We start from the raw sequence: 26,349 nt of genomic DNA, 5'->3' as shown, positions 1-26,349 counted from the left end.
AACTTTGAGAAACCCCATGAACACACAGAGATCTTACATTTACAGTATACAAAACAGAAAAAAAAGTTTAAAAAAATATATAGATATGATGAAATTGTCATGGACACAAAATGGACTCCACTGAAGTAAGCTCTCATAGACAACAATTACACAATGGGAAACTTGAGTGACCCTATCTTTACAAAGAAATGGTAATAAATACAGAATATATCCGTAAAAAGGAAAGAGGAGAAAAAAAAAAAAATAAAAAAAAAATCTCATTTTGAGTGCAGAAACCATAGCTCTTTCATCCCATACAGGACTAATATTGGAACTGCATGCAAACATCCAGATAATTCTTCAATCAACCACATCCATAAACATTCTGTAACCAGATAATTTTTCCGCTAACCCTGATCAATTTTCTGTCCAGAAACCATGAAGCAGTTCCAATTGATTTTGATGACAAATAAAAGCCGAACCAAAAGCAGAAAGGGACAATCAGGCTTGAGCTTCTTCATGTCTGTCCTGATGAATACGGACTTCAGATCCTCAAAAGGGGTTAAATTGAGAGAGTCATGAAAGTTTCCACCAAAAGCCAAATTATGACAATAGGAAAAGTTAATGCGCCAGATGATCTTAGATTCTAGCCTGAAGTGTCAATTTCCTTTCCATAATCTTCCTCATGTATATTTCTTCTCAGTCTTCTAAGCCATATATCATAGTCCATTGGATATGGTGTTCCACATAGACTGTCAACATAATCCGCAAATGCTTTCAAAACAGTTGAGACATCTCCTAGCTTCTGCTGAATCAACCTCCTTGACCAAGAAGTTTCTCTCCACTGTAATGCCCCCTCAACTGAATCTAGTTCAGGTAATGCACCACCACAAGAAAAATAAAGCATATAAACAAGGCTCTCGGCATCCGAAGCAGAGCACAACTTTCCTTCCTGAAGAGCAAAAGTTGATGAGAAATGGAGATTCATTGCAGGACGGTCCCTCTCTTCTAGAATAGCATGCCCCCAACCAATAAGGACAAAATGAGGATACCTCACACCGGACTTCACATGAATTACATTCTCAGGCCTAATGTCTCCATGCCGAATTCCTGCAGAAGCAGCAGTTGAGAGTGCAGACAAGCAATCATGGCAGCACCTGATAGCCTCATTGGTGCCAAATCTTCCTCCACTCATCATATCGGCCACTGTTTCACCAACTGGGCTGGTCACAAGAATTGGAGTGCCACACCAAGGGTGATCACAGTTTCCGCCTGAGCTGGATCTCCTGCACTGGCCGGGGTGAATAATCCTGCCAGATGCACTCAACTGAGGTAAATACTTGCTAGATATACCTTTCTGTTTCATAATTGTCAATATTTTAGTCTGTCTTTGAACTTGATACCACAAGCTCATACCTTCCCATGCCGGTTCCAATTGAGAAGGAGGGGAACCAACATATAAAAATAGACTTTTTCCAGGTTCCTCAACTGGAGATGCAACATAATATGGATGTTCACCAGTACTCAGGATTTCGTTAATCTGATAACCCTTCTGCCAATTTGAGTCTTCCAACCATAATACTGATCCCACTTCTAATTTCATTAGCTCTTCGGACTCAACTTTGATGGATTCATCCTGGACTTCAACAATTTCTGGGGAAACACTGTGCTGCTGGAACCTAAATAAACCATTTCCATTTACCCTGGTATCCCCCAACTGCCTCTCCATTCTTCTTGCTTGCAAGCGAGAACCATGGTCAGCAGCTAAATCCTCAATCGAGTGCTTGGGAGGTCCAGCAAACTGCGCAATGCAATGGAATGTGGCGAAAAGGACCTGTAAAGCACCAAGATCTCCCCAATTGGCATTACCTAGCTTGTTCCAGATCCTATCTATTGGAGAAACTGCAACTCTGGAATGTTTTTTAATCCACTCAGCAGCACATTCATAAACATTATTCACATCAAACTCCATTTTATTTACATCTCCTTCAACCTTGAGAACCCCACCGTATTGAGAATCAAGAAGAATAATAAAAACAGAGTTTGGACTCTGTGAGAAATTCAATCTGCTCAATGTTCTTGATATTAGTATGTGAATAGCATAAAAAAGTGCCTCACCTAAAACAGAGAGTGAAAGCTGCTTGTCATTTTCCGCAGCAAGGCTTCCAATATCAGGTCTAAGAAGTGCCAATTCAAGAATATGATCCCACTTCCCGTGAGGATGTCGAGGGTTATTCAACAATATACCAGTAGCACAAAGACCACCAAGCTTCCCATTAGCAATTGCCTTCTCAGCTTGGTAAAACTTCCAATTTTCATTGTATAGACAAGCAACAGAGAAAGGCATGGACTCATCCTGACTCCAAAATGCTTCCCACAAGCCCTTCACACCAGCATGTAAAAAATCTTCAATAGCAAAATGAGCTGTTGCTTCTACAGCATCAGATGTTGAAGCGTTAACAGCATTAGGCATCCTAAATAGCTGCTGGAATGAAATCCCTTCCAATGCGTAATCAAATTTTTGAAGGTCTATCAACTCAAAAGGAACATCAAAAGCAGGCTTTTTGGGTGCTGATTTGTTGGATATCGATTCAAACCAGTCTTCAAGGCTTGCAGAAAGGCCTTCACTGTTCAAGAATTTATTAAGGAACTCCTTGCGACTCCGAGGCCTGCTACCAGATGACACACTAGATCTCTTTGTTCCAGATCCTATTGAATCCTGATCTGGGGACCCACCTGTCAATGCAGTATCATAGTCTTGGTCAGCCAATTCGACTCTTAAATTATATTTTGGACTTTTATCTCTATAATACCTACAAGATGCAAACACTTGTACACAGTTATGAAAATGTGGAGCAACGTGTATCGTTTAGTCAAAAAAGTGTATTGTGTATCATAATATTAAGATACACTTTTTAACTATAATCTACTATAATATATATATATATAGATATATTTATAGTGCATATTTGTATATATAGTTATAGGTGATCATGGTTTTCCAAAATTGTTTTCCATATTCCTTATGTCATATTAAACATAACCAAAAAGAATCAAGAACATAAACTATGAACAATGTTAGTAAATCAATATAGGAGTCCCAAAAATTTCCTAAACAATCAAATTTTCAACTTTCAATTAGTAATATCATTTCCGATAGCATAGTCAGAATCATAATTAGCCGCCAAGTAAATTTCACTTCCTAATTTTCACAAAGCAACACAGATTTACAATAAACTGAGTCCATTTTACAAGACATTCTATTGTGGATCTTGTTTTTAATAATGGGCTACCATTTCTAATACACTTAAGTTATACACCATTTTCTGTCCAAAACAATATGTATGGAGTGTAGTACCATACTAACAATCATGCATGTATATTTTTGCATGTAGATATGGCATATGATGAAAAAGTATATAAAATTTTTTATATCAACATATAAATAATGAAAGCCAACTAGCAATTAGCTAGATACGAGTAAGATGCATAGAAGTATATTGACAGTAAAATATGGTGAAAATTTGTCCTACAGAGTGTCAGGGGTGAATAGGAATTCTGACTCTTTTATTCTCACAAATTCACCTTATGGTGTTCCTAACACTTTTTTTTTTTTTGTTGTCGTTTCACAGGATTTTAACAGGTCAAGAAAAATCCTTGAAAAAAAAAAAGCTGAATAAATAGATAAATAAAATACTAAAATGGAAAAACCATATCACATCCTTCCAGTTCAACAACATTGAAGGAATTGGAATATCCTCAAATTCCCTTAAAGTAGATGCCCATACTGAAGAATTCTTACATTTTTGACTTCTTTTTTTTTTTTTTTTTTTTTCCAATTGAAATTCTCGAAAAAAAAAGAAAGAGAAAAGAAAGTCCTTATTTTGCTCTTAGAATTCCCATCAAAATTTAATCTAAAAGCTTTAACCCAACTGACCGTTAATAAAATTAAAGCGAATGGAATTATACTTTAAAGTTGCCCTGATAAGCTACTAATCCCAGAGACTACCATAAATAAATTTCCCAAAAAAGAGAGAAATTAGCGGGGGTGGGGGTTTAAGATAAAAAAAAAAAAGCTCACCTTCCATTGCAACTAGGGTTATAGTTGTTAAGTGATTCTCGGAGTCCAAAGATATCTCATTGACCAAATATTCCCGTAACCACTTCGCCGATCCACGCTGCTCTCTCCCTCTCTGTCTCTTTTCTCTCTCAATTTTTTTTTTTTTCTCTCTCTTTCTCAGTTGGCAAACACAATTTTAAGAAAACGCCACGATTATTATTATTATTATTACTATTATTATTATTTTTTGTTATTTTCTCGGCCGGCAGCAGATACTATGTGAGACAAGGAAAAAAATAAATAAATAAATAAAAAAAGGTGGGTCACTGTATGATTCACGAATCCCCGTCATTTTCACTTCCCAGTAATTTAATTTTCTTTTTTCAAAGTAAAAATTAATAATAATGATAATTTTCAACTTTTCATAAAGTCAAAAAGTCGATTTTTTTTTTTTTTTTTTTGTAAATTTACCATATTTTAAAAGGGGATGTTTGATTTTAAAAGTAATATTTCAAATATTCATTCTTTCCTTTTTTTGTTTTTTTGAAAAAAAAATTGAATTTTTTTATGCATGAATTATAAAATTAAGGGAAAAATACATATATACTTACAATGAAATTGATCCTAGACCTTAAATTCATATAATATATTACTTCATTAGTCATTACTGTAATTTAATTTTGAAAAAAGATTCGAGTTTATGCTATTATTTATTTTTTCGCAATAGTTAATAAGGAAATTTGATTAATAATCATCAATATATATATATATATATATTTTTATTTTTAGTTATTTGTATTTACATTGGTAAATAAGATAAGTATAATATAATAATTGAAAGATATCGTTAAAAACTTTTTGGAATAATTGCCATAAAATTTTCCTTATTACAGATTAAAATAAATAAAAGTTCATCAACTTCTTAATTGCTTCTTGAGTGGCCACTTGTGATCTTAATAAAGTACAAACTCTTTAGGTAGGTTAGGTTATATATATATATACATATAAGTTGACTAATTAATTAATGTATCTTATATATATATATATACAATCCGTCTATGGTGCGGGCGGTTCTTATACGGACTATAGTATTGGTGACGGTTTTTCATAGTATTGGTGATGATTTTCTAAGAAACCATCGTTAATACTATGAAAAATAATCACTAATATTGCGGTCCTCATACGGATGGTCCTCACCACAGAATTTCCGTGTATATATATATATATCTATATGTTTTTAACTGCCCAAAAATCACTTAAAATGGATCTCTAAATCATTGAGTAAATCTCTAGAGCTAACCAAAATATCCTTCCATGCACTAGAGTTAATCAACTTTTCATTTCGCATTAATATATGGAAGATACTTTTCATTTCGCAATAATATATGTAAGATATTAATAAACTCTATATATATATATATATGTATAAGAATTAATTGTATTTTGATATTTTAATAAGATTTTACAATTTCAACTTTTAATTTTTAAAGTAGTTATTTAAATTTAAAATTTTTCAATCTGTTGTAGATTTGTCTGATCTTCAATTTTGATCAAACAAATTACTTTCTTCATGTTAAACATATTCTATTGCAAATTTTTGGATCAAACTTATATTATTTTATTTGAACAAAACTAAGAATTAAACTAATCTATAAGAAATATAAAAATTAAGGATCTAAATCACAAAACTCTACAAATGGAACGTGTCAAAATGGAATTAACCAAAATATGTATATATATATATATATATATTATAGTATTACCAATATTGTAACAAGGCCATGCCCCAAATATTCTAAAAGATTATTTTCATAGTCATAAGAGGTGAAGTAAGAAGAGAAATACATTGAGTATATGTGCTTATGTTAACAAACTTCATATGGTTTGTCTAAGCACGTAACATTGTGTACATGGTTATTAAGACCCTATCGTAGCCGCTAGCACAGAAAACAGAAAATATAGTACCTAAAACTTTTGCATATATTTGTGGAATATAAACTTTGCTTTAGGACTAGTTAAACAAGGTGTAATATTCCAATAGCAAAGTTTGCAATCGGTCCAAGCAATCCGGTAACGATGCTAACTAGGCTAAGAGCCGCCCGAACGTACCGGTGGGAGGGAAAAGGTTGCAACCAACAAGAGTGAGTTTGACAAAAATTCCACATTTTGATGGGTCAAAGAGAACCCCATCTAGTGTGTTGAGAACCACCTCAAAGAAACCGGTTGTGTTGGTCAAGGCTTGGCTAAGGGTAGTATTACCCCCGTTACATGACAAGGCAACATCTACTTCGGCCAATGGAGGGCTTTTGATTGCCGGCATGGGGATTCGGGTGACTGAGCAAACTAAGAGACCAGCAACCTTCACTTGGGCTATGTTAGTTCCATTTGTTGAGAAACTTTGTGCTACTGATGTAGTGGTAATGAGCAAAAAGGGCAATGAGAAGGCCTTGTTTAGGAAAGTATATAGGATATATAGTTGAAGGTTAGGAGGGCTTTTTTATGTGCATTTGTTTTTGAAGGAAATTACCTATATATATATATATATAAATGTAGATTTCATTGTATAGTTCATGTTAAATGGATAACTATCTAGTTGGGTAAAATAAATAGAAGATACCATTTTCAGTCAAATTGAAGTTAAGACAAAAAGAAACTCCAACATGTAACGCATCCACAAAATGTGGGACTCCTTATTAATTTACCTTGCTCTTTGGACCACATTTTTGGCAATACATATGTTGTCAGGACCCGTCCAGAATTCCTCCTCCGGAACCCTAGACAGCCCTGATCCCAGGGAAATACCACCGAACCTTCCAACGGAAAATCCGGCAGCACCTCCCCTAAGGGATTTACTTACCACAAATTTACCTCCACTGAAAACACACTTCAAAAATATCCCCTTATTCCTCCCACAAACTACAAACTGGTTCCACAAATTTCAGCACTTCAAAACAAAAATACAGTAATCCAGTGCAAGATAAATACAACAAGAGTGAAAGAAATAGTACAACTGCAATAAAGAAGAACAGGGTACAGTACGAACTAAAACAGCGAGGAAGATCAAGTCCGCTCCGAGTGAACGCCGACAACCTGGTACCTAGAGGAACGGAATTTAAGAGTGTGAGATGCTAATCATCTCAGTGAGCGACCCTACTACTATACCATATAATATCACAGTAATAAGTATAAATAATAATTATTTAGAAATAATAATTTCTCTCAAAACCCTTACAATTCTCTCAGTTGGAAAGGTTCCCCTTTTAAAACATTTTCACAAAACCCTTTATTCATATTCCCCGAAAACCAAGACATCAATTAAATACCAGAAGCGGTAACAATTATATTTTTAATTCCAATTCAGTTTCCAAACATTTTATTTTTTAAAACACAGTTCTGAAAATCATTTGATGCACCCACTATATACCAGTGGCGCCAACAGTACCCAGCGTCCCAAGGTACCGCCAGACAGGAGGTTATAGAAAGAAACCGGCATACGGTCGCGTGGCGTCCCACTGCGCCGCTGCTAACCTGGTGTCCCGGCCAAAGGGGGGTGGCCGCCCTCTCCGATGGCATCCACAGGACACCCTCATAATATCAACCGCGCGCTACTCACACCCACCTGCGCGCTAATCACATCACCTGCGCGCTAATCACACCCACCTGCGCGCTAATCACAACCGTGTGCACACTAACCATATCACATATACCATATCACATAATCAGAACACCAGTACGTGCACGGTGCATCTAAAAATTATAAAATCCATAAATTTAAATCATAAAACAATTTTCACATTTTTCATAAGCATAGCGGGCATAATCCATCCGCTTGAACCGGGAATTTTCCCACAATTTCTTTGTAATCAATACCATAAATGCCATGATTTTCAAATCCACCAACTCCCAAATCCATCAATTCAAATATCCACATTTTTTTCCAAGCATAAATAATTTCTCGAAATATCATAATCAAATCCCATAATATTTTATGGGCATATTTCATAAAAATTGAAATCACCAACATAACCAAATATTTTCCTTGAAATATTTGAAAATCAAATCGTGCCCAATTTACCATTAAAACCACACCAATTTCAAAATCCTCAAAACCATAAAATAATTCCACACGGCATAAATTTGTAGAATTCGCATTTTCTTAAATCCAATAAATTCATAAATAATTCTACAATAAATCCAATAAATATTTGGCACATAGAAATTAAATTCCAAATATTTAATTCACACATAATATATTCACCAATTAAATTCCCAAAATTAATTTGAAGGTGGGTCACTCACCTGGAGCACGCAATTAACCCATGATCCACTACGGGATCAATTCTACGACTCACCGGTGCTCCTAGAACAAAATTCACAGACAGTCAAATAAATTAATATTTTATTCGGGTAAATAATACCCGGTACCCGGGGGGTCAAAACACAAATGATAACTAAAATTTACGAATCATATACCGAATCGAAGCTCGAGTGATGCTAATCACAGATCCGGTCTTAATTTCCGATGATCGTACCCGACGGGGTTTGAATTTCGTCGGGAAGCTTTCTGGGTTTCGGCTCCGCAATTCTCCCAAACCGTCGCGAATTGGTGGAAACGGAAGTCGGATTTGGGTTCAGGAGGTCGAACACTGCGGACTGGAGCTGGCCGGAATTTTCGGGTACTCGCCGGAACAGTATTTTCCGGCGGGCCGCCACGTCACCGACAACCGTCGCCGGAACAGTAATTTCCGACGGTGGCCATTTGCTGTGAAATTTTGCAGATTTGTAGATCGTGAGGAGAGCAATCTAACGGGACCGACGGTGAGCAAAACGGAGGTCGGACGGCGGAGAAATCACCGTTTGAAGATTTTCGACCCCTCGCCGGAAAACGCTCCGATCCCGGCGCGTCGGTGGTCCGATGGCCGTGATTTTTGGTGGGTAGGCCGGACTTGAGGAGAGGATGCTGGGTGTATGGCGCGTGTACTGTATATCGGCCGGAATAGTGCCGATTCGCGGTGGCCGGCGGTGGAGGGGAAAAATCGCCGCCAAACTTCGGACGTCCGATCCGGGCGCGTCCGGCGGCCGTTCGCCGTGAAATTTGGAGGTTTTGCCGGAAATGAGGTGGGTAATCTGGCTGGCCGGCGCGTGTACAGTAACTAGGCCGGAAAACGTGAAAATGGCCGGCGGGTCCTCTCTCTCTCTTTCTCTCTCCTCTCTCTCTTTCTCTCTCTTCTCTCTCTTCCCCGAGAGTTTTTCAAAATTAAAACCCTGCGTGACACTGTTCATGCCACGTGGACCACTCAGAAGCTGACACATGGCATTTCACTGTTCACGACCCAAAAACATTAAAATAATACGGTATCCGGTAAACTTCAAACGTCCATAACTTTTTAACCGGATGTCCGTTTTGAGCGTGCCGCTAGTCTGTGAACTCGTATCGACGAGCACTTTACAACCATACAAGAGTCAACTCACAATTACATCACAAGAAAAAGTCAACTCCCGGCACCTTTTAGACAGTTTACACTTCAACTTGTTTTGCCCATAACTTTCAAACCGTAGCTCCGTTTTCGACGTGCTACCAGTCTACGAACTCGTGGCATCGTGCACTTCGCCACGGTACCCTAGTCAACTCAAAATTCTCATCGAGTCAAAAAGTCAACTTTTGACCCCCTTCGGTCAACGGTCAACGGTCAACCTCGGTCAACGTGCACGGATTCCGGTGCGATTTGGGACGGGGTGTTACATATGTACTTTAGCAGTCGGTCAATTGTCTTCATAAGATCACATGCACTTCCTTGTTCACTTTAGTGGTTGGTCATTTTTATCCTTGCATGATTATTTGCACTTTAGTGGTGGTATCATTTATAATGATCTAGAATCTCATGCTAAAGTGATATGCGAGATAGAAATCTTTTGTTCCATTTTTCTGTTTAATTGATAATAAAATTTTATCTTTTTTTAAAAAAAAAAATGGAGTAAAAAAAAAATAAAATAAATTATCTAAATACTGATATGCGAATGTAACTTTTGTTATATATATATATATATATATAAAGAACTTGCGTAATTCACCAAATTAAAATGTAATTAATACGAGGTTAGATCTACACAAGTTACGAAGAAGATTGAAAACTTTGTACTTGCAGGTGGTTGAAAATAATAATATTGCAATAGAAGCAGATTCTGTGGTGTATATTCAATTCTTTAACGTACAATAGTGGCTTTTATCCATCTCCATATATCTAGGAGGAGTTCCATTATGCATTTAAAATTTGAACAAAGTTCAGTCCCATGCCTCTTGTTTGGACCAAGTAACTACTTTTGTTGCAAAAAGAAATCCAACCCCATTGACTTCATCCACCGTACTATGGGTACAATTCAAGTCCCCCATGGTTTCTATTTCTCATGAATCAAATCCACATTTCATAATTCTCCAACTCCTCCTTTAGTCCCCAGTATTATTATTGACAACAAATTTATATTATAGCTATAAATTTTTCACAAATTTATTATCGAGGTATTTCCATTTTTATAGATTGCCTGAAATCCGAACGCCTACCACAGATAAGTGTGGGATATTTAAGAAATTCATGTCATAACGCTGGGAAGACCCGCAAACTATATTGTCCGAATACTTGGTGGGGGATAAAAAATAAAAAAAATAAAAAAAACCCACTAAATAATTGATCTCAAAAATATAAATAAAAACCTAAAGTTCAACCAGAAAGCAAAATAAACCTAGATTGTGACATAATGTCGCAAAAGCTTCGTTCATCATAGCAACCTATGGCTTGCATATCAGATTGGCAATTTGGCATATAAGGTTTAAACTGCAAAAAATTTCAGTAATAAATACCAGCTAATCATAAAAATCAACTGATCTTTAACAGTTCATTTTTTTTTTTACCCCAAATATATGTTTGAAACAGTAAATTTTCAAATACAAGCTTCAGAAAGAGCTTCCTAATCAGCATCCATTTCCTCCAAGGCTGCTTTAGCTGCTGCCTTAGCCTCCTCCAAAAGCTCCTCCGGAACCTGAGGATTATGTTACAGAAATTCTTAATCCCCAAAATAGTGGAATAATAATAAATAATAACTATAACAACAGATAAAATTAGACACATTGGACACCTATAAATTTACTAAAACAAAGACAGTGTTCGAGGTAAAACTAATCTATAGTGTGGCGGATAAAAGACGACCACTGCAATAGAAGACTGTATGTTAGGTTGCTTTGGTGCCAAAAGTCCAATTTGTTGGACAACTAGGGCAATAGAAGGCTAGTTAATGAAACTGAATTTAACTAGATTGTTAGAAGGCAACAAGCCTAAAACTTATAAACGAGAAATTTTAAATAAAGCCAAACAAGTTTTATCACAAGAACATTATTCTACGTAAGCATAATCACCAAATAATTTCTTTTTTTTTTTTTCTTTTTTTTGGCAAGGACATTAATATGCTTAAGCATAATCACCAAATACGACCAACAGGATTAGGAATTTCTTGTTTTTATTATTACACTTATATAACATTTCAGCTACCAGATTACATAAAATGATTATGAAACTTATGTTTCTACACTTAACATTACAGTTACCTTCTGATGCAGCCGGTTTGATTCGTCACAGACCCAGCTCATTTCCAATTCAAACTCTTTGTCCTTTGCCTCATCATGTATTCCATAAATGCTGCTTAGCAGTAGTTTTAAATGACCAAGTTACAAAACAATTCAAATCCAGAATCATAAAGAGATACTAAAATAAGAACTACTTGTTCTTTATCTACCAGGAAAGTACTATTGTAAACTCAAAAACTGAAAAGAACTAGTAACATAAAAAGCTTTCTGACTACATCACCATTTATAACATGCATATTATTTTATGGCAGGTGATCTCAAAGCTGCACAAGAGCTACTAAAAATAAGAGCTACTTGTTCTTTATCTACAAGAAATTTACCATTCTAAAATCACAATTGAAAAGAAAACCTAACATAAAAAGCTAAGCTTTCTGACAACATCACCATTTATAACATGCATATTATTTCATGGTAGGTTATCCCAAAGCCACAGAAGATGAAATATACCACATGTGCTGCAGTCTTAAGATTTTTGTTACTTCTAAAACCACCCCAAAAAAAAAAAACAAAAACAAAAAAAAAAACTTTTTCAGTTCATGGGGAACAAAGATCTAGTGAGTGATTTGTTTTAGAAATGAAAGGTAGAATTCATGTTGTCCATTCAATAAGTGAATACCATTAGCAGTCAAACCACAAATGAAAAAGAACCAATGAGGTAATGAGTACTCATTTGTTCCATATAATATAAAAGAAAAATAGAGTTTTTCTGTACCATAAATACATTGCATAATCTTATTCCACATAGAAATCTAAGTGGGGCAGATGACCATAAAGAAGGGCAGACAATTGATATAAATTTACAAGATGCAGAATAATCAACATTGAAAGAAATGCCACTCACATCTTTGCGACTTCAATAACCCCTTGCCGGCATGTCAATTCAGAAAGCTTCAACTTTTCAATCTCTCTGCCAATACCATTTTACAGCAACATATGTTATACAATCATGATAACAAAGATTGGAGGTTTTTAAAATTATGTAAAATAACACACATTGTTTCCATTAGATATTGCAACGCATAAGAAATGGTATCTATTTACTTCAAAAGGCATTCCTATCCTACAATAGAAACACAATGCCTTATGCCATAATTGATGCTGAGTACCATTTACAGACAAATACAGTTTCATGTGACATAGAAAGATATTGGGAGTAATTAAGAGAATGTTAATTATTTGCATGCACGTTTGTATATAATATATCCTATGTGTTTTCTTTTCAGTGTGAGCTTATATTTGCATGAAAAAGAAACATATTTTCGCATGCAACAGATCTTGCACAACTCATTTTTATTGAGTCACGTCATATTTCAAATGTTGTTAGAGAAACAAAAAAAGTAAATTCTCATCCCGAATTGAGGTAGTTTATAATGCACCATACCCTCAACTACCTGGCATGAGACTACATAAATGCACCATAAATGGCCAAAAACACTTCAATCATCTATGTGGACCACCTTTGGTGGAACATTACAATCAATTTCATCCAATATTTAGCAGGTTGTGTAGAATCAAATAATTTAGCCCACTTGGACCAATATACTTAATTGACCAAGATAATGAACTAGAACCCTTTAACAGAAATTCAACTTAAACCAACCATTTACAGGTCCAATTCTGTCGAGACTAATGGTCCAACTCATGACACATTTCAGTTTGCTTGCTTACAGGCTTAACAATAATTTCTTTGCCATTTGACAGAAATGACCTCTAATTGAGTTTCTACACTTTGATTGACAGGAGGGCATCTAATGTAACAAAAATAAAAACAAAATAGATGACTTGTCATAAACGACAAAGAAATTTTATGAACTTTACCCCCTATTCAATACTATTTATTATTTTGTTTTGTAGCATACCCTATCATTGTACCTTGATTTTTGCAAAATTACAAGCTGTAAACTAAAGAATATATGTATGTTACGCAAGCCAATAATAGTATATTTAATCTCTCACCTTTAAATTTCAACTCAAATATATATGTTGATTGTTCTTCCAAAATAAAATTTCTCTACTCATCGGTTATTGCAATTGGATTTAAAAGCAAATTGAAGCAATTAATCCAAAATTAAAAACGAAGATGTAACTTTAATACCAATATGTATACATATAAATATATATATATATATATATTTACTTTAATCACATTCAAATAAATTTTAATAGTCATCAAAAACTGGAATACACAATTCATAGTTAAAAATTGTACGCATATACATAGAAAAATTATGTTTCCAATATGTTTCCAACATAGGATGGGAAGCCAATGGCAAGTGTTGAGGGTGACACTTCAACTAATGAGTTAAATCCAAAAACCTAGTTGGGCAAGTGGCAACCATGAGCACTTGCCACACCAGCAGGTTCCCAACATACGATTGGAACCAGGTTCCAAAAGATCAAAATTATGTAGATATATACATACATGTAATCAAATTGTCAAAATAAACTTTACAGTAGAAAAAACACAATTTTTAATTGATAGCCAAACAATAGCAGTATGTTAGCATAAGCACTTTTATCTATACTGATAAAAACTCGCTTATAAAAGCTCAACCTGTAATAACTATGACAAATGAATGCTATTTCTTTGTCCATAAAAGCTCCAGATAAAGCAATCCTAAATTTAAACACATGCAGTTATCAGAAAATACCATCTAGAAACTTCTAAATTTCACCTTTGGTTTCATAGGAATCTCCTTTTTTGTAATTAACCATATTGACCTTATCATAAGGTAGTTAATGCTATTTACTAAAAACTTGAAAATTTTTCTATTATTTTGATAGAAATGAATCAAAATATTAGATTAACATTATTGAAAAGTTTCCAAAAATATCATGTTTCAAGTTTTTTCATAGATGCCTCTTTTGCATTGGGATTTGAATTTTCTTGAATTCTGTGCATAGCTTGAGTACCAAGTTACCAACTAAAGTCGAAGTTTTTGCTTCTAATTCATGGAAAGTTGAATACGTGTCATGTCTTGCAAAAAGAAGACCCAACACTATCCTATACCAAGTTACCAACTAAAATCAAAGTTTTTGCTTCTAATTCATGGAATGTTGAATGCATGTCATGTATTGCAAACAGAAGAGCCAACACTATTCTATCTATGGTGTAACATGTATAAGTACAAAGAATCTATTGACTGCTTATTCATTCATTATGGGGTAGCTTCTCAATTGGGGTGTCAACTAGTGCAGGAAGATGATTTTTCTTGGTGTTATCTCAATATTGTTTTCAAATGCTGATTTGTTATTTCAGGTTCAAAGAGGGGGTAAAGAAGGGAAAGACCTTTCTAAGCATACAATGATGGCTTTGCTCTGGACAACTTCGATGGAAAAGAAAATGAGAGGACTTTTAGAGACAAGTATCAAGACATGCTAGTCCTCGTATGATATAAAATCAGGTTTTTGGCATCCCTGTGGTAATCGATTTTTAAAGAGTTTAATGATATACATACAATACATATATTTGAACCGGGAAAACATATTGTCATTTAGATTCATTATTCTACTTTTGTGGAGGATTTCTCATCCACTGTCTTTTCTGTAAAATTTTTATTATAATTAAAAGCTATGTTCCTTATCAGAGGAAACAAATAGTGGTCAATACACCAATAGCATAATGTAGTCAACAAGCCAACAGCATAACATAGTCAATTCTATAAACAATAAATTTGAACTTACGTTTTAGCAGCCTGCCTGCCTTTCCCAATTGCAGCACCAAAGTACCTCTGCAGCATATCAAAAAATCAATATGTTACCAAATAAATCAACTGAAAATAGGCAAACCAAGAACGTAAGAAAAGTGGAGCAAGGGCCGCTCTTTAGACATAACGGATATAGCAAAATATCAACTCACATAAGAAATGCCAGATGGTTCAACCATATACAGTTGTGGTCCTTCTCTATCGTAACCTCCAAGGATTACCCCACATCCAAAAGGTCTACAGAAAAATTAATAACATCCTCAACAAGTAAAGATGGAAAGAGATTTAAATCACTGAAAATATTTATTTCACATCAAACCTGAGCCACCAATATAGTGTACATAGATGCACATAACTAGCAACACGTCCAGCAAGTTCCTTAACAGGAATTGGTTCACCATACACACTGCACAAAAAAGGTATTACTGAGACAAACACATAAACAATATGGCAACATATACATACATATATATATGTGTGTGTGTGTGTGTGTGTGTGTGTGTGTGTGTGTGTATACACGAATTATGAGCAACAACTGCTTAGTTTTTCAGGGTGGATCACATTTTAGAGGCTCCCATAGGTAAATTCAAGAGTCAATCCACAAAACCTGGCATAGCAGACTAGTAATACAAATTTCCAAAGCCAACTCGCTTAGACAAACAACCAGGTATAACCTAGAAAGGATTTAGAAGACCTTACACAAAATATACATCCAGAACATTATACTATATAATTTTAGTATAATTTTTCTTGTTTTACTTCATATAGTGACTAATTGGACAAAATTAAACAATTCAAAATCTTGCCTACTATAAATTAATAAAGTGTTATGGAAATGGAAACAGGATCTCATGGCTCTTTCTTGGACAATCTAGATGGAAGAGAATAGAAGATTTTGAAGGGAAGTTCCAGACAAAGAGTAGATACAGAAAAAAATACACAACTGAATTGAAAAATTATTGTTCAATGGTTTTTAAGTCTACATATTTGCAGCCGAATATATCTTTACAATCAAGATTTTAAGAAGGAAAACCATCATAGAACTTCCGGTATTTATTCTCTATGAACAGCATTGCACTGATCATGAACTTCCAATTGCCATACTAAACAAACCAACTTAATCTATGCTAATAAAAATCAAATAGGTATTCCACAAGTGAGTTGTCTATAATTTAATATCTTTCTGGTCTGGGGGTTCAAGTAGAAAAGAACAGAACAAAACCTAAAATGCAACAGATGAAAATTGGAATCATCTCAGTCAAGGACCAAAATAAGAAAGGCCATGTTAAAATCTCATAACTGCACAGATAGTAAAAGTCTGACAATGAAATAAAAATTCCATGGCATATAGAAGAGAACCCAGGTCAGCTTGGCCACATTGGTCAGCTTATTTGGTAAAATAAACAGCATAAAAAACTTCTCTCGGCAACATTGGCACTCCAGTATGACAAAAAATTCAGGCAGTATAAAAAGTTTCCACATTTAAGAATATTAATGTATTGCATGTATACACACTGAGAGGGAAAGGAAGATAGACAACAAGAGAGATAGTATACGGAAGTGTCTCAACATCTGAATCTAATATCAAGAGAACTACTCAACAGGAATTATCAGGTTGAAAAACAAAATTTTCATCCAAAGAGGGAATTTGCTTTACCCAACTCCCTTTTGATAACAAGGCAGAAATCCCTGACCCAACATTCATTAGTTTCATATGAAGAATAAAGAGCACTCTGCCCCCAAAGAAGAGGCCAAAAATTTGTCTATCTAAATCTAGCAATCTGGAAAAACTGATTTAACACAAGTGAAAAATTACCACAAATCCTAGAACTTTAAATTGTTAGAAAGTGTGCCCAACAGCCCCAACCACACATATCAAGCCAACACAACACACTAAGCCTCATCATCCATGTAAGGCCACATACTAACTAGAACCTAAATGTGGGCTCGGCCTTAGACATGTACAACCAAATAAACAATGAAAAACAGCGGTCGTTATGAATTACATTTGCAACAACACAACATTTGAACAACAAAGCTCCACTGCTATAGTAAGTACCAATCAATACCACAACTCACTCATTTAAGCCATTATGAAGTGAGGCCAAGTATGTGCATCAAACCAACACAACATAGATTACCATTAAATAATGAATAAATCAGGACTCAGTAGAGAAGGAGGTTCAAACACAGTCGAATGCAATAAAGGAGAGAAATACATTATCAAATCGAAACATGTTACCACATTCAGATATTCCAGAGACTAAAACAAACCTTTCATAGTTAGTTGCTTCAGATTTAGCCCTTGCAACAATTTGCCTACCATCTGCCGCCAAGCCAGCCACAGCCTATGATTAAACAAACATCAGCAAGTGCATTGAAACTAACAGCAGGCAGAACGTTACCTAAAAAGATGTTGCTCCTCAAGAACAATCCAAAGGAATCAAGAGTTGGCAAAAAGAATGCTAAGAAAAATCTTTCGTTTTCTTATTGATGAGAAACATAACTTTATTAAAGACGAAATATCAGAGACGAATTACAAGATTTATGGGACAAGAAATCCATCAAAAGGAACAAACAAAACAAATCTAGAAAATAACTCATTGCTCAAAATCCTAATCACTTCTTCTAGTTACAACTCACTGCTCAAGTTCTATTAGCAGTTGCTAAAGATTTGTAAAGAACTAATCATATAACAATCAACTCCACAAAAATATTACAGGGAAAAGAATAAAGATGAACTTATTGTATAAAAAAGAAACTGCTCTACTGATCCTAAAGAATATAAAGTCAGCACGCAGTAATTTGAGACCTCAAACTTAACTCAGTCCTCAAGAGCATAACATCCATCACAAAAACATAAATCAGAAAATTTGCAAACACACACATCGATGCGTAAAACATACAAACATACGTTGATTCTGAAGTTAACTACCAATCTTAAAAATCCCAACATTTAGGAGTTGTAAGCTAAAAAAATAAAAACATTACGATAGTACAAGAAATATGGTGGGAATACCATTCCAGAGTGGCGATGAACAGAATGAATTCTTCTATTGGATCCAGGCAACATCATCTTAGATGCTATGAGCTTCTCCACACCCTAAATTTTAACATCAGAAATTACCCAATGTAAAAAAATATAGATATATTACAGAAAAAGAAGAAAATTACTCAAATTAACCAGGAAAAAGACTTTACCATAACGATACCATCTTTGCATCTAATTCCAATAACAGTCCTGCAAAACAAGTTCTAAATTTTTCAAAATATACAACATAATAAGCAAAAACTGAAGATGGGTTTTTCAAGTGCTCAAGCCCCAAATCGAAAAACTAAATCCGCGATAAAAAAAAATAAAAAAATAAAAAAAAAAACTCCAAAAACCCATCTTTCTCCCCGCGTTTTCTGGGGAACCAAACGCAAAGAAGAAAAAAAATGGAATAGGGAAAAAGAAAAATTACCCGCTGTTGTCAACTGCTTTGGCGGCGTATTCGATCTGGAAGACACGGCCATCGGGAGAGAATGTAGTGACGGAAAGATCGTAACCAGTTCCTATGCTGCTCATCTTTCTCCTCCTTCTTCTTCTTCTTCTTCTTCAGATGGGTTCCACTTCTGCTTTTCTGCTTCTGAGCAAACTTGGAATGCCCAAATTAGAGCTACATATACACTGAGAGACCCACCTTTCTTTCCTCTCAAGAAATAGCGAGGTTTTTCTTTTTCTTTTTGTTTATTTATTTATTTATTTATTATTATTATTATTTTCAACTTTTGGGCTGCATGAATATTTTCAGAATAGGCCCCCTAATTTATCGACTATTTATACTTTGGGCCCTGTTTTGGAGTTGGTTTTTAAAAGTAGAGAGCTTCCAAATATTTGTTATTAAAAATGCCTCCGACCTTTAATCCAATTTTGCGTTTCTTGTTAGATTTTAATACAAGTTTATTTTTTTCTTCATAAAAAAAAAATTTAGAAAAGTAGTAAATGTGGCGAAACAATTTTTTTTGTTTTGAAGGAGCAAATAAAATGTTGTTATGAAATTAGAAGTGCATTTTTTCTAACGTTTATACAGAAAAAAAAAATTAAAATTAAAATTACACTTTAATATACGTTAATTTGAAATAATTATATTTTTTATTCTCACAATTAAAATTTTGTATTTCAGGTCTTTATTTTTATAATTTTTTTACTATCTGTGATCAAGGACTTCATTCAGACAATATATGCAATTTGCACATTATTAATATCAAAATACATTCAATTCAAATTGGAGATATTAAAATGTAAAATTTTAATATTTTTAAAAAAAGTAAAAATGTATTTAATCTACACATTATAATGAAACTGTATATCAATTTTAAAATATCTAAGAACACATACAAATTGTTATGTATCAATATGATTATTATAATAAATGATCATCAATTAGAATCAGATTTTAAATAATAAATAAACATATTTTTTTGCTAATTTATGTCAACTATGTATCTCTTAATAATAATAATAATAATAATAATGAACTATGTATCTCCTACTAATAAATAAATGAACAGAACAATTCTCCCAAAAATAAAAATAAAAAAATGCTTTAAACTTTTTGATAATATAAGGCTTTCCAAATCTAACTGATCAGCCAACTCAAAATAATTCAATCAAAAACTCGAACTAAATAAAATTTGCAAGTGTCATGGACAAAAAAAAAAAGAGCCAACATGTGAAAGTGGAAATACACCATAAGCAATAGAAATTGAACTAGCTGTTATAGCATATTAAAATAACATTTATTCTAGAAGTTCAAGTTAAGAGTTACTAATAGGTACTTTCCTAGTTGTAACATTATCACAACCATCATATCTCAAACATATAAAGAATAAAGGTGGCCTTTTTACTCCCAAACATGAAAAACTAACAATGATTGTTTTGAGTGGAAACTAACAATGATTATGAAATTTATAATCTATAAATTCCTCTTATAACTAAAATCAACTCTTTAATTTTTAAGATATTACAGAACAATAATAATAATATTAAAGATTAACTTAGTTTTATTAAAAATAAATCATGACAACATCCATTCAATAAATTAATGGAACATTGTGATGTGTATATATATGAGTAGGTTCGTAACATAGGCTAACAACTGTATTTCAAACATATCAAAATATATAGATACACAAACATATATATTAATGCAAATAAAGAGTACAGAAATATGCATAATGGTCTCTAGAAAACAAAGAAAAATAAAAAGCACACTAGAGATTTTTATTTTTTATTTTTTTTGAGTAATATAAAAGCACACTAAAGATTGATGAAGAAGATAGTAGGCTTCATGTGTTCAATTTCTCCTATCCCTTCTCCTCCTTTTTCCCATTCTCTTCTTGGATAACATCTTAACCAACCATCCATTTCTCCTTGTGATCACAATATCACCAAGAACTACTCCAATTACCAGTCCACTTATATATCCCATCAACACAAATATCCAATCTAGCTTGAATAAAGACTCTGAATCTTCATCAAGTTCTTCAGAAGTCACAGAAGGTGGTTTGGAGGACTGAGAATTTTCACATTTCTTTGACAATGGATCACCGCACAATCTTGAGTTCCCTTCAAATGAACTGTTGTCGAATGTACCAAATTGTCTCGCTCGTGGTATGCCCCCTATGAGATTGTTGTGAGAGACATTGAAGATTGCAAGGAATCCAAGTTGTTGGAGCTGTTGAGGGATCTCACAAGAAAGATTGTTTTGAGAAAGGTCCAAAGATTCAAGCATTGCTAAGTTGCCTAAAGATGATGGGATACAACCAGTGAGCATGTTGTTGGAAAGGTTCAAAGAGTGAAGACCTTTTAGGTTCCCAAACGATTCAGGAATACCTCCTTCAAATTTGTTGCTTGACAAATCAATAAAAGCAAAAATATTTTGGATGGCACTATAGTATCTTTCCACACCTTTGGAAATTATTGTGATTTCATAGAGATCATTACTTGTGTAGTGGTAATCCTTTGAAAGAGTAAAGTTCCACTTAGCACTCATATAAGTGAAATCATTGGCATCCAAAACCTTCATTTCATTCCAGTTGGAGACGTATTGAGATGGCAACTCCCCTGTAAAGTTATTGAAAGAAAGATCAATCACTCGCAACTTGGTGAACTCAAAACCTCTTTTAGGTTCTCCAACGACACCGTAGAACTTATTGTGGGCTAGCAGCAGAAGTTTCAACTTTGTAAGGGACCCCAACCAAGATGGATAAACATCATTCAGTTGATTGTTCGAGACAACAATACCTTCAAGCATCATACAATTGGACAATGACCGCGGTAGCTGCCCTGTCAACTGATTATTATGCAGATCAATCATTCTTAAATTACTTGCATTGTTGCTGCATATTTGAGGAATAGTGCCATGAAAGGAGTTATTGCTCAAACTCAAAACTGACACAGAATTGCTCAAGTTTCCAAAACATTGTGGAATCATGCCTCCTAAGTTGTTATTGGACAAAGAAAAGGAGTAGAGAGAACTCAGATTGCAGAACAAAGGTGAAATTTCTCCGCTTAGCAGATTGTTTGAGACGTCATATTGAACAATGGATGGAGGAGGAATTGGTAGTGGTCCTTGCAACATGTTATTTGCAATTCGAAACAGACCTAATTTGGTCCAGGGAAGAATTTCAGATTGTTTATGAAACCCTGTCAAGAAGTTATTGTTAATGCTAAGTGTGACCAAAGTGTGTCTGCTTGTGCTCCACATCCATTTTGGTACTAGGCCATGGATATTGTTACCAGAAAGTTCCAACCACTCCAACTCATTTTGATGTCTAAGGAAATCAGGAAACTCATTCAAGTTGCATAAACCCAAGCCTAAAAGTTTGAATTTTGATATTGTTGCATTCATGTTTGTTTTCTCAAAAAGTAGAGACAAATTGTTTCCACTAAGTTGAAGTTCTGTTAGTCTTTTCATGTTAAAAAACATGTCAAATTTTAAAGTTCCACCCAAATTGTTTCCCTGTAAATTGAGATCTTTAAGGTTCATGAGATTTGATAATGACTGTGGAATTGGACCATGTAATTGATTTTTTGCAATTTCTAGGTGACTTAATTTGCTAAGATTACCTATCCAAGATGGGATTTGACCAGTTATTTTATTGGAATTGAGAAATAAATGAGTGAGTTGGGTAAGATTTTGAAGAGAAGACGGAATATGGCCACCAAAATTGTTATGTGAAATGTCTAGAGCTGTTAGTTGGGCAAGGTTTCCTAGCCATGGTGGGATTAGACCAGTTAATTGATTGGAATAAAGATATAAATTAGTGAGTTGAGCAAGATTTTGAAGACTAGAAGGAACATGACCACTAAAATTGTTCTGTCCAAGGTTTAGATAAGTAAGTTGATTAAGCATACCAAGTGAATGTGGAACTGACCCTGAAAATTTACAGTCACTAACATGTAACACATTTAATGACTCAAGTTTTCCAATTGAATTTGGCAGGCTGCCAGAAAAGCTAGTATTTGCCAACATCAATACAGCAAAAGAGCTACTTTGGTGAAATTCAGGAATATAACCAGTGAGATTTCCATTGGATGTTACACTAAGAAAACGTAGATTAGGAAGTTGGAAAATTTTTGCAGGAAATTCACCATGCAATTCACAATCATCAAGAGACAACAACAGCAAAGAAGAGAAGTTTGCAAGGAAATCAGGAACTGTGGATGATATGTCTGTGCCAATAAGATCAAGTACTTGTAAACTAGTTAAGTTTCGTAGCAAGCTTCTCGCATTGGGATTCTTAAGTTCCAAAAGTTTTTGGTTAGTATTTTCATCATAATTCAACGACAGATCAAGGTGTGTTAACTTAGACAAATATGAAATCTCTATTGGAATTTGGCCAGAAAAATAAGACCTAGATAGATCCAAATAGGTTAGGCTAGAAAACTGACTTACAGCGGAAGGAATTTCAGAAAAATTGAAGTGATTACCAGAAAGACTCAGGCTACGAAGATGAAAGAGGCTGAAGAGAGTGCTGTTGGAGTTGATGGAGCCAAATAGACAACTATTTGTAAGGTTAAGGCCAATAACATGACCAGTCTTCTCGTCACATTCAACACCATCCCATGAGCAACAATTACTATTTTGTCCTCCTTCTTCGTCATCAAATTTCCATTGTAGAACCTTAGGATAAGCACCTTCTTGAGGAGAAGCAGATTTGGTAATGACAAAGCTTTTCTTGAAATGCAGTAAGGCAGACCTCTCATCATCATGACAAGAAGGAAGAGACAAATTAGCAGCAACCACAATATTGATCAACAACATAAGCTTTAAGAGCACCACAAGAAGCAGAAGAACAAGTATGTTGTAGAATGACAACCCCATTATGCTTTTACTTATTTATTATTATTATTATTATTTTTTTTTTTTGGTCTTTTTCTTTCCTTATATCTGGTAAAGAAAGAAATATTTTGGTGTGTTTTTCAATGATGATCGAGGATCGATGGGAGTATTTATAAGCAAGTGGTTCTGAAAAATTGGACACCAACTTGGAAAAATCTCAATATAATAATTTTGTAATATTTTGGTTCAAGTTTGTGAAATTGTAAGGATCAATCATGTTTTCCTTTACCATGTACATACTCAGCCATTATTGATGCGCTTCTTATCCCACTTTATCTATGTAAAGTCTTTGTCGAGCAACCTTTTTTTTTGTCTCACAATTAATTGCTTTGTACGATCATTGTTGTACAATAATTCTCTCTGTGAAAACCTAGATCAAGATTGATAAAATAGCTACAGTTTGGTTAAAAACAATGTTTAGTAAGCAAAACCTAATGGGGCCCTGCTAGCACTTGAAAATTTATTTGAGAAATAGAAATGAACAAAAACAATCATTTCACAGAGATGAGGTTAATTGATGTAATATTATTTACTCGGCTCAGGGGTAACCTATGTAATTTTGGTTAGCGTGTTTGTCCTAGAATTTATATTTTGGTCGGTACAATGCGCAACACACCACATGCAACAATGTGAAACAAATATTGAATTCAAAACCTACATTTGTTTAGAGGTCATATCACAATTTTCTGCTGCAATCAAAATTTATTAAGTTCATATAGTCCATACTGTTGTCTCTCTGTCAACATTCTCTATAATTCTATGTCCAAAGTTTAAGAATTCAAACAATCATATAAATATGCATCGTCCATGGTGGATATTTTTTTCTTGCCCAAAAAAACATCATGACCCTTTCAAAAAACTAGAAGAAAAATAATGGGTATATAAATGCTGCAAAGTATTCTCCATGCACAAATTTTATTAGTTTTTTTATTTCTCTTTTCTTAATATTGTTTACAAATATTAGAAATTAATTTGTAATATTGATCCATTTTGAAAAAAAAAAAAAAAGATGCTGGTTTCTTCACATTAAACACAGCTCAATGACTCTAAATGGGATATTTTATATATATATATATATATATATGTATGTATGTATATCCTGTCAATACAAATTTCCAAGAAGTAGCCCACATGTATATCCCGTCGACACAAATTGCTAATCCATTTTAAGTAAAGATTCTGAATCCTCATGTTCTTCGGAAGTTAAAAGGTGGTGGCTCAAAAGACTGCGAATATATTCACACTTCTTTGACAATGGATCATGGCATAGTCTTAAGTTCTCGTCAAATTGAAGACCACAAGAAATTCAAGTTTTGGAGTTTTTTGGGATCTCAGTACAAGAAAGATTATTTTAAGAAAAGGTCCAAAAATTCAAACACTTTTTAGGTTGCCTAAAAATATGATGCAATATACAACCCGTGAACGTGTTGTTTTGAGAGGATATTAGAAAGTAAAGACCCTTTAGGTTTAGGTTTCCAAAAGACTCGAAAAATCCCTCTTTCATATCTTGCTCCACAACTTAACAAAACCAGTATAGCATCTCTCCATTAAGAATGATTGCACATTTATAATCTAGAAACTTCTTTTTAACAAAACAAATGAACTCTTTGAAAAATATCTCAGAGAAAATAATTAATAAGCATGCATGAAATTATTAATTTTGTTAAAGATAAATGAATACTTTATTGTCCCCCAATAACTTAATGAGAAAGTTATTCTTTCACTACTAGAATCGCATTGATAACTGACGCAATAAATGCGTCGCACAAAATAAATAACGACGTATCGCACGGTGTCGCCTAATGTCTTGTCGCTAAATCTATAAGACAACAAGCGACGCATTATAAGAGTCGCCTATCTTTGACTTTTTAGCGACTCATATTTATTTTTAGCGACGCATTAATAGAGTCGCCTATTTAGCGACGCATTGACTATTTAGAGACGCATTATTAGTGTCGCCTATTTAGCGACGCATTTTACTATTTAGCGACGCATTAGTAGAGTCGTCTATTTAGCGACGCATTAATAAAGTGACTATTTAGCGACGCATTAATAGAGTCGCCTATTTAGTGACGCATTAATAGAGTTGACTATTTAGCGACGCATTAGTAGAATTGCCTATTTAGAGACGCATTAATAGAGTCGCCTATTTAACGACGGATCGACACTTTTAGCGACGCATTATTTCTTAATGCGTCGCCCCTTCTTTTTTTTTTTTAATTTTTTTAAATTTTGTGAAAAGTGATTAAAATAGTAAAAATATAAAAATAATTAAAATACAAAAAAATGAAAACTAGCTTCATCCAAAATAAATAGAATACAAAAATTTTAAATAAATATTTTGTCATAACAAATTAATTATCAAATAAATTAAATATCATCTCATTGATATATTTTTACATAATTTGTAAGCTATTGTATTTTTCATAACAAATTTAATATTAATTAAACTTCCATGAATGCATATTCATTGAGATGGAAGTTGACCTCTTGTTGACGATATTACATCCTCATACTGCATATGGAAACATTAAAAAAGTTATTAGCATGCACTTATGCAAAATAAATAAAATATTA

General features: G+C 34.0%; 3 protein-coding genes across 3 annotated transcripts; all 3 read right to left on the bottom strand.

Moving 5' to 3' along the window:
- Positions 1-47: 47 nt before the first annotated feature.
- Positions 48-4,268, bottom strand: LOC107423517 (uncharacterized). The gene is made up of 2 exons (XM_016033091.4): positions 4,061-4,268; positions 48-2,715 (listed from the first exon to the last, which is right to left on the bottom strand). The coding sequence occupies exons 1-2, from the start codon at positions 4,065-4,067 to the stop codon at positions 626-628; spliced, it is 2,097 nt and encodes a 698-aa protein (XP_015888577.3). The 5' UTR covers positions 4,068-4,268; the 3' UTR covers positions 48-625.
- A 6,545-nt stretch (positions 4,269-10,813) lies between these two features.
- LOC107423519 (proteasome subunit alpha type-3) lies at positions 10,814-19,106 on the bottom strand. Its single transcript, XM_016033094.4, has 10 exons — positions 18,847-19,106; positions 18,584-18,623; positions 18,402-18,485; positions 17,657-17,730; positions 15,702-15,788; positions 15,535-15,619; positions 15,360-15,406; positions 12,517-12,582; positions 11,637-11,727; positions 10,814-11,074 (listed from the first exon to the last, which is right to left on the bottom strand). Exons 1-10 carry the CDS (start codon positions 18,948-18,950, stop codon positions 11,003-11,005), a joined length of 750 nt encoding a protein of 249 aa, XP_015888580.1. The 5' UTR covers positions 18,951-19,106; the 3' UTR covers positions 10,814-11,002.
- Positions 19,107-20,264: 1,158 nt separating this feature from the next.
- On the bottom strand, positions 20,265-23,967 carry LOC107423508 (receptor-like protein 33). The gene is made up of 2 exons (XM_016033079.4): positions 23,361-23,967; positions 20,265-21,491 (listed from the first exon to the last, which is right to left on the bottom strand). Exons 1-2 carry the CDS (start codon positions 23,752-23,754, stop codon positions 20,722-20,724), a joined length of 1,164 nt encoding a protein of 387 aa, XP_015888565.3. The 5' UTR covers positions 23,755-23,967; the 3' UTR covers positions 20,265-20,721.
- Between the last annotated feature and the right edge of the window lie 2,382 nt (positions 23,968-26,349).

Source organism: Ziziphus jujuba, chromosome 3 (assembly GCF_031755915.1).
Source record: "Ziziphus jujuba cultivar Dongzao chromosome 3, ASM3175591v1".
Taxonomy (NCBI): domain Eukaryota; kingdom Viridiplantae; phylum Streptophyta; class Magnoliopsida; order Rosales; family Rhamnaceae; genus Ziziphus; species Ziziphus jujuba.
This window is presented reverse-complemented; position numbering and strand designations above follow the sequence as displayed.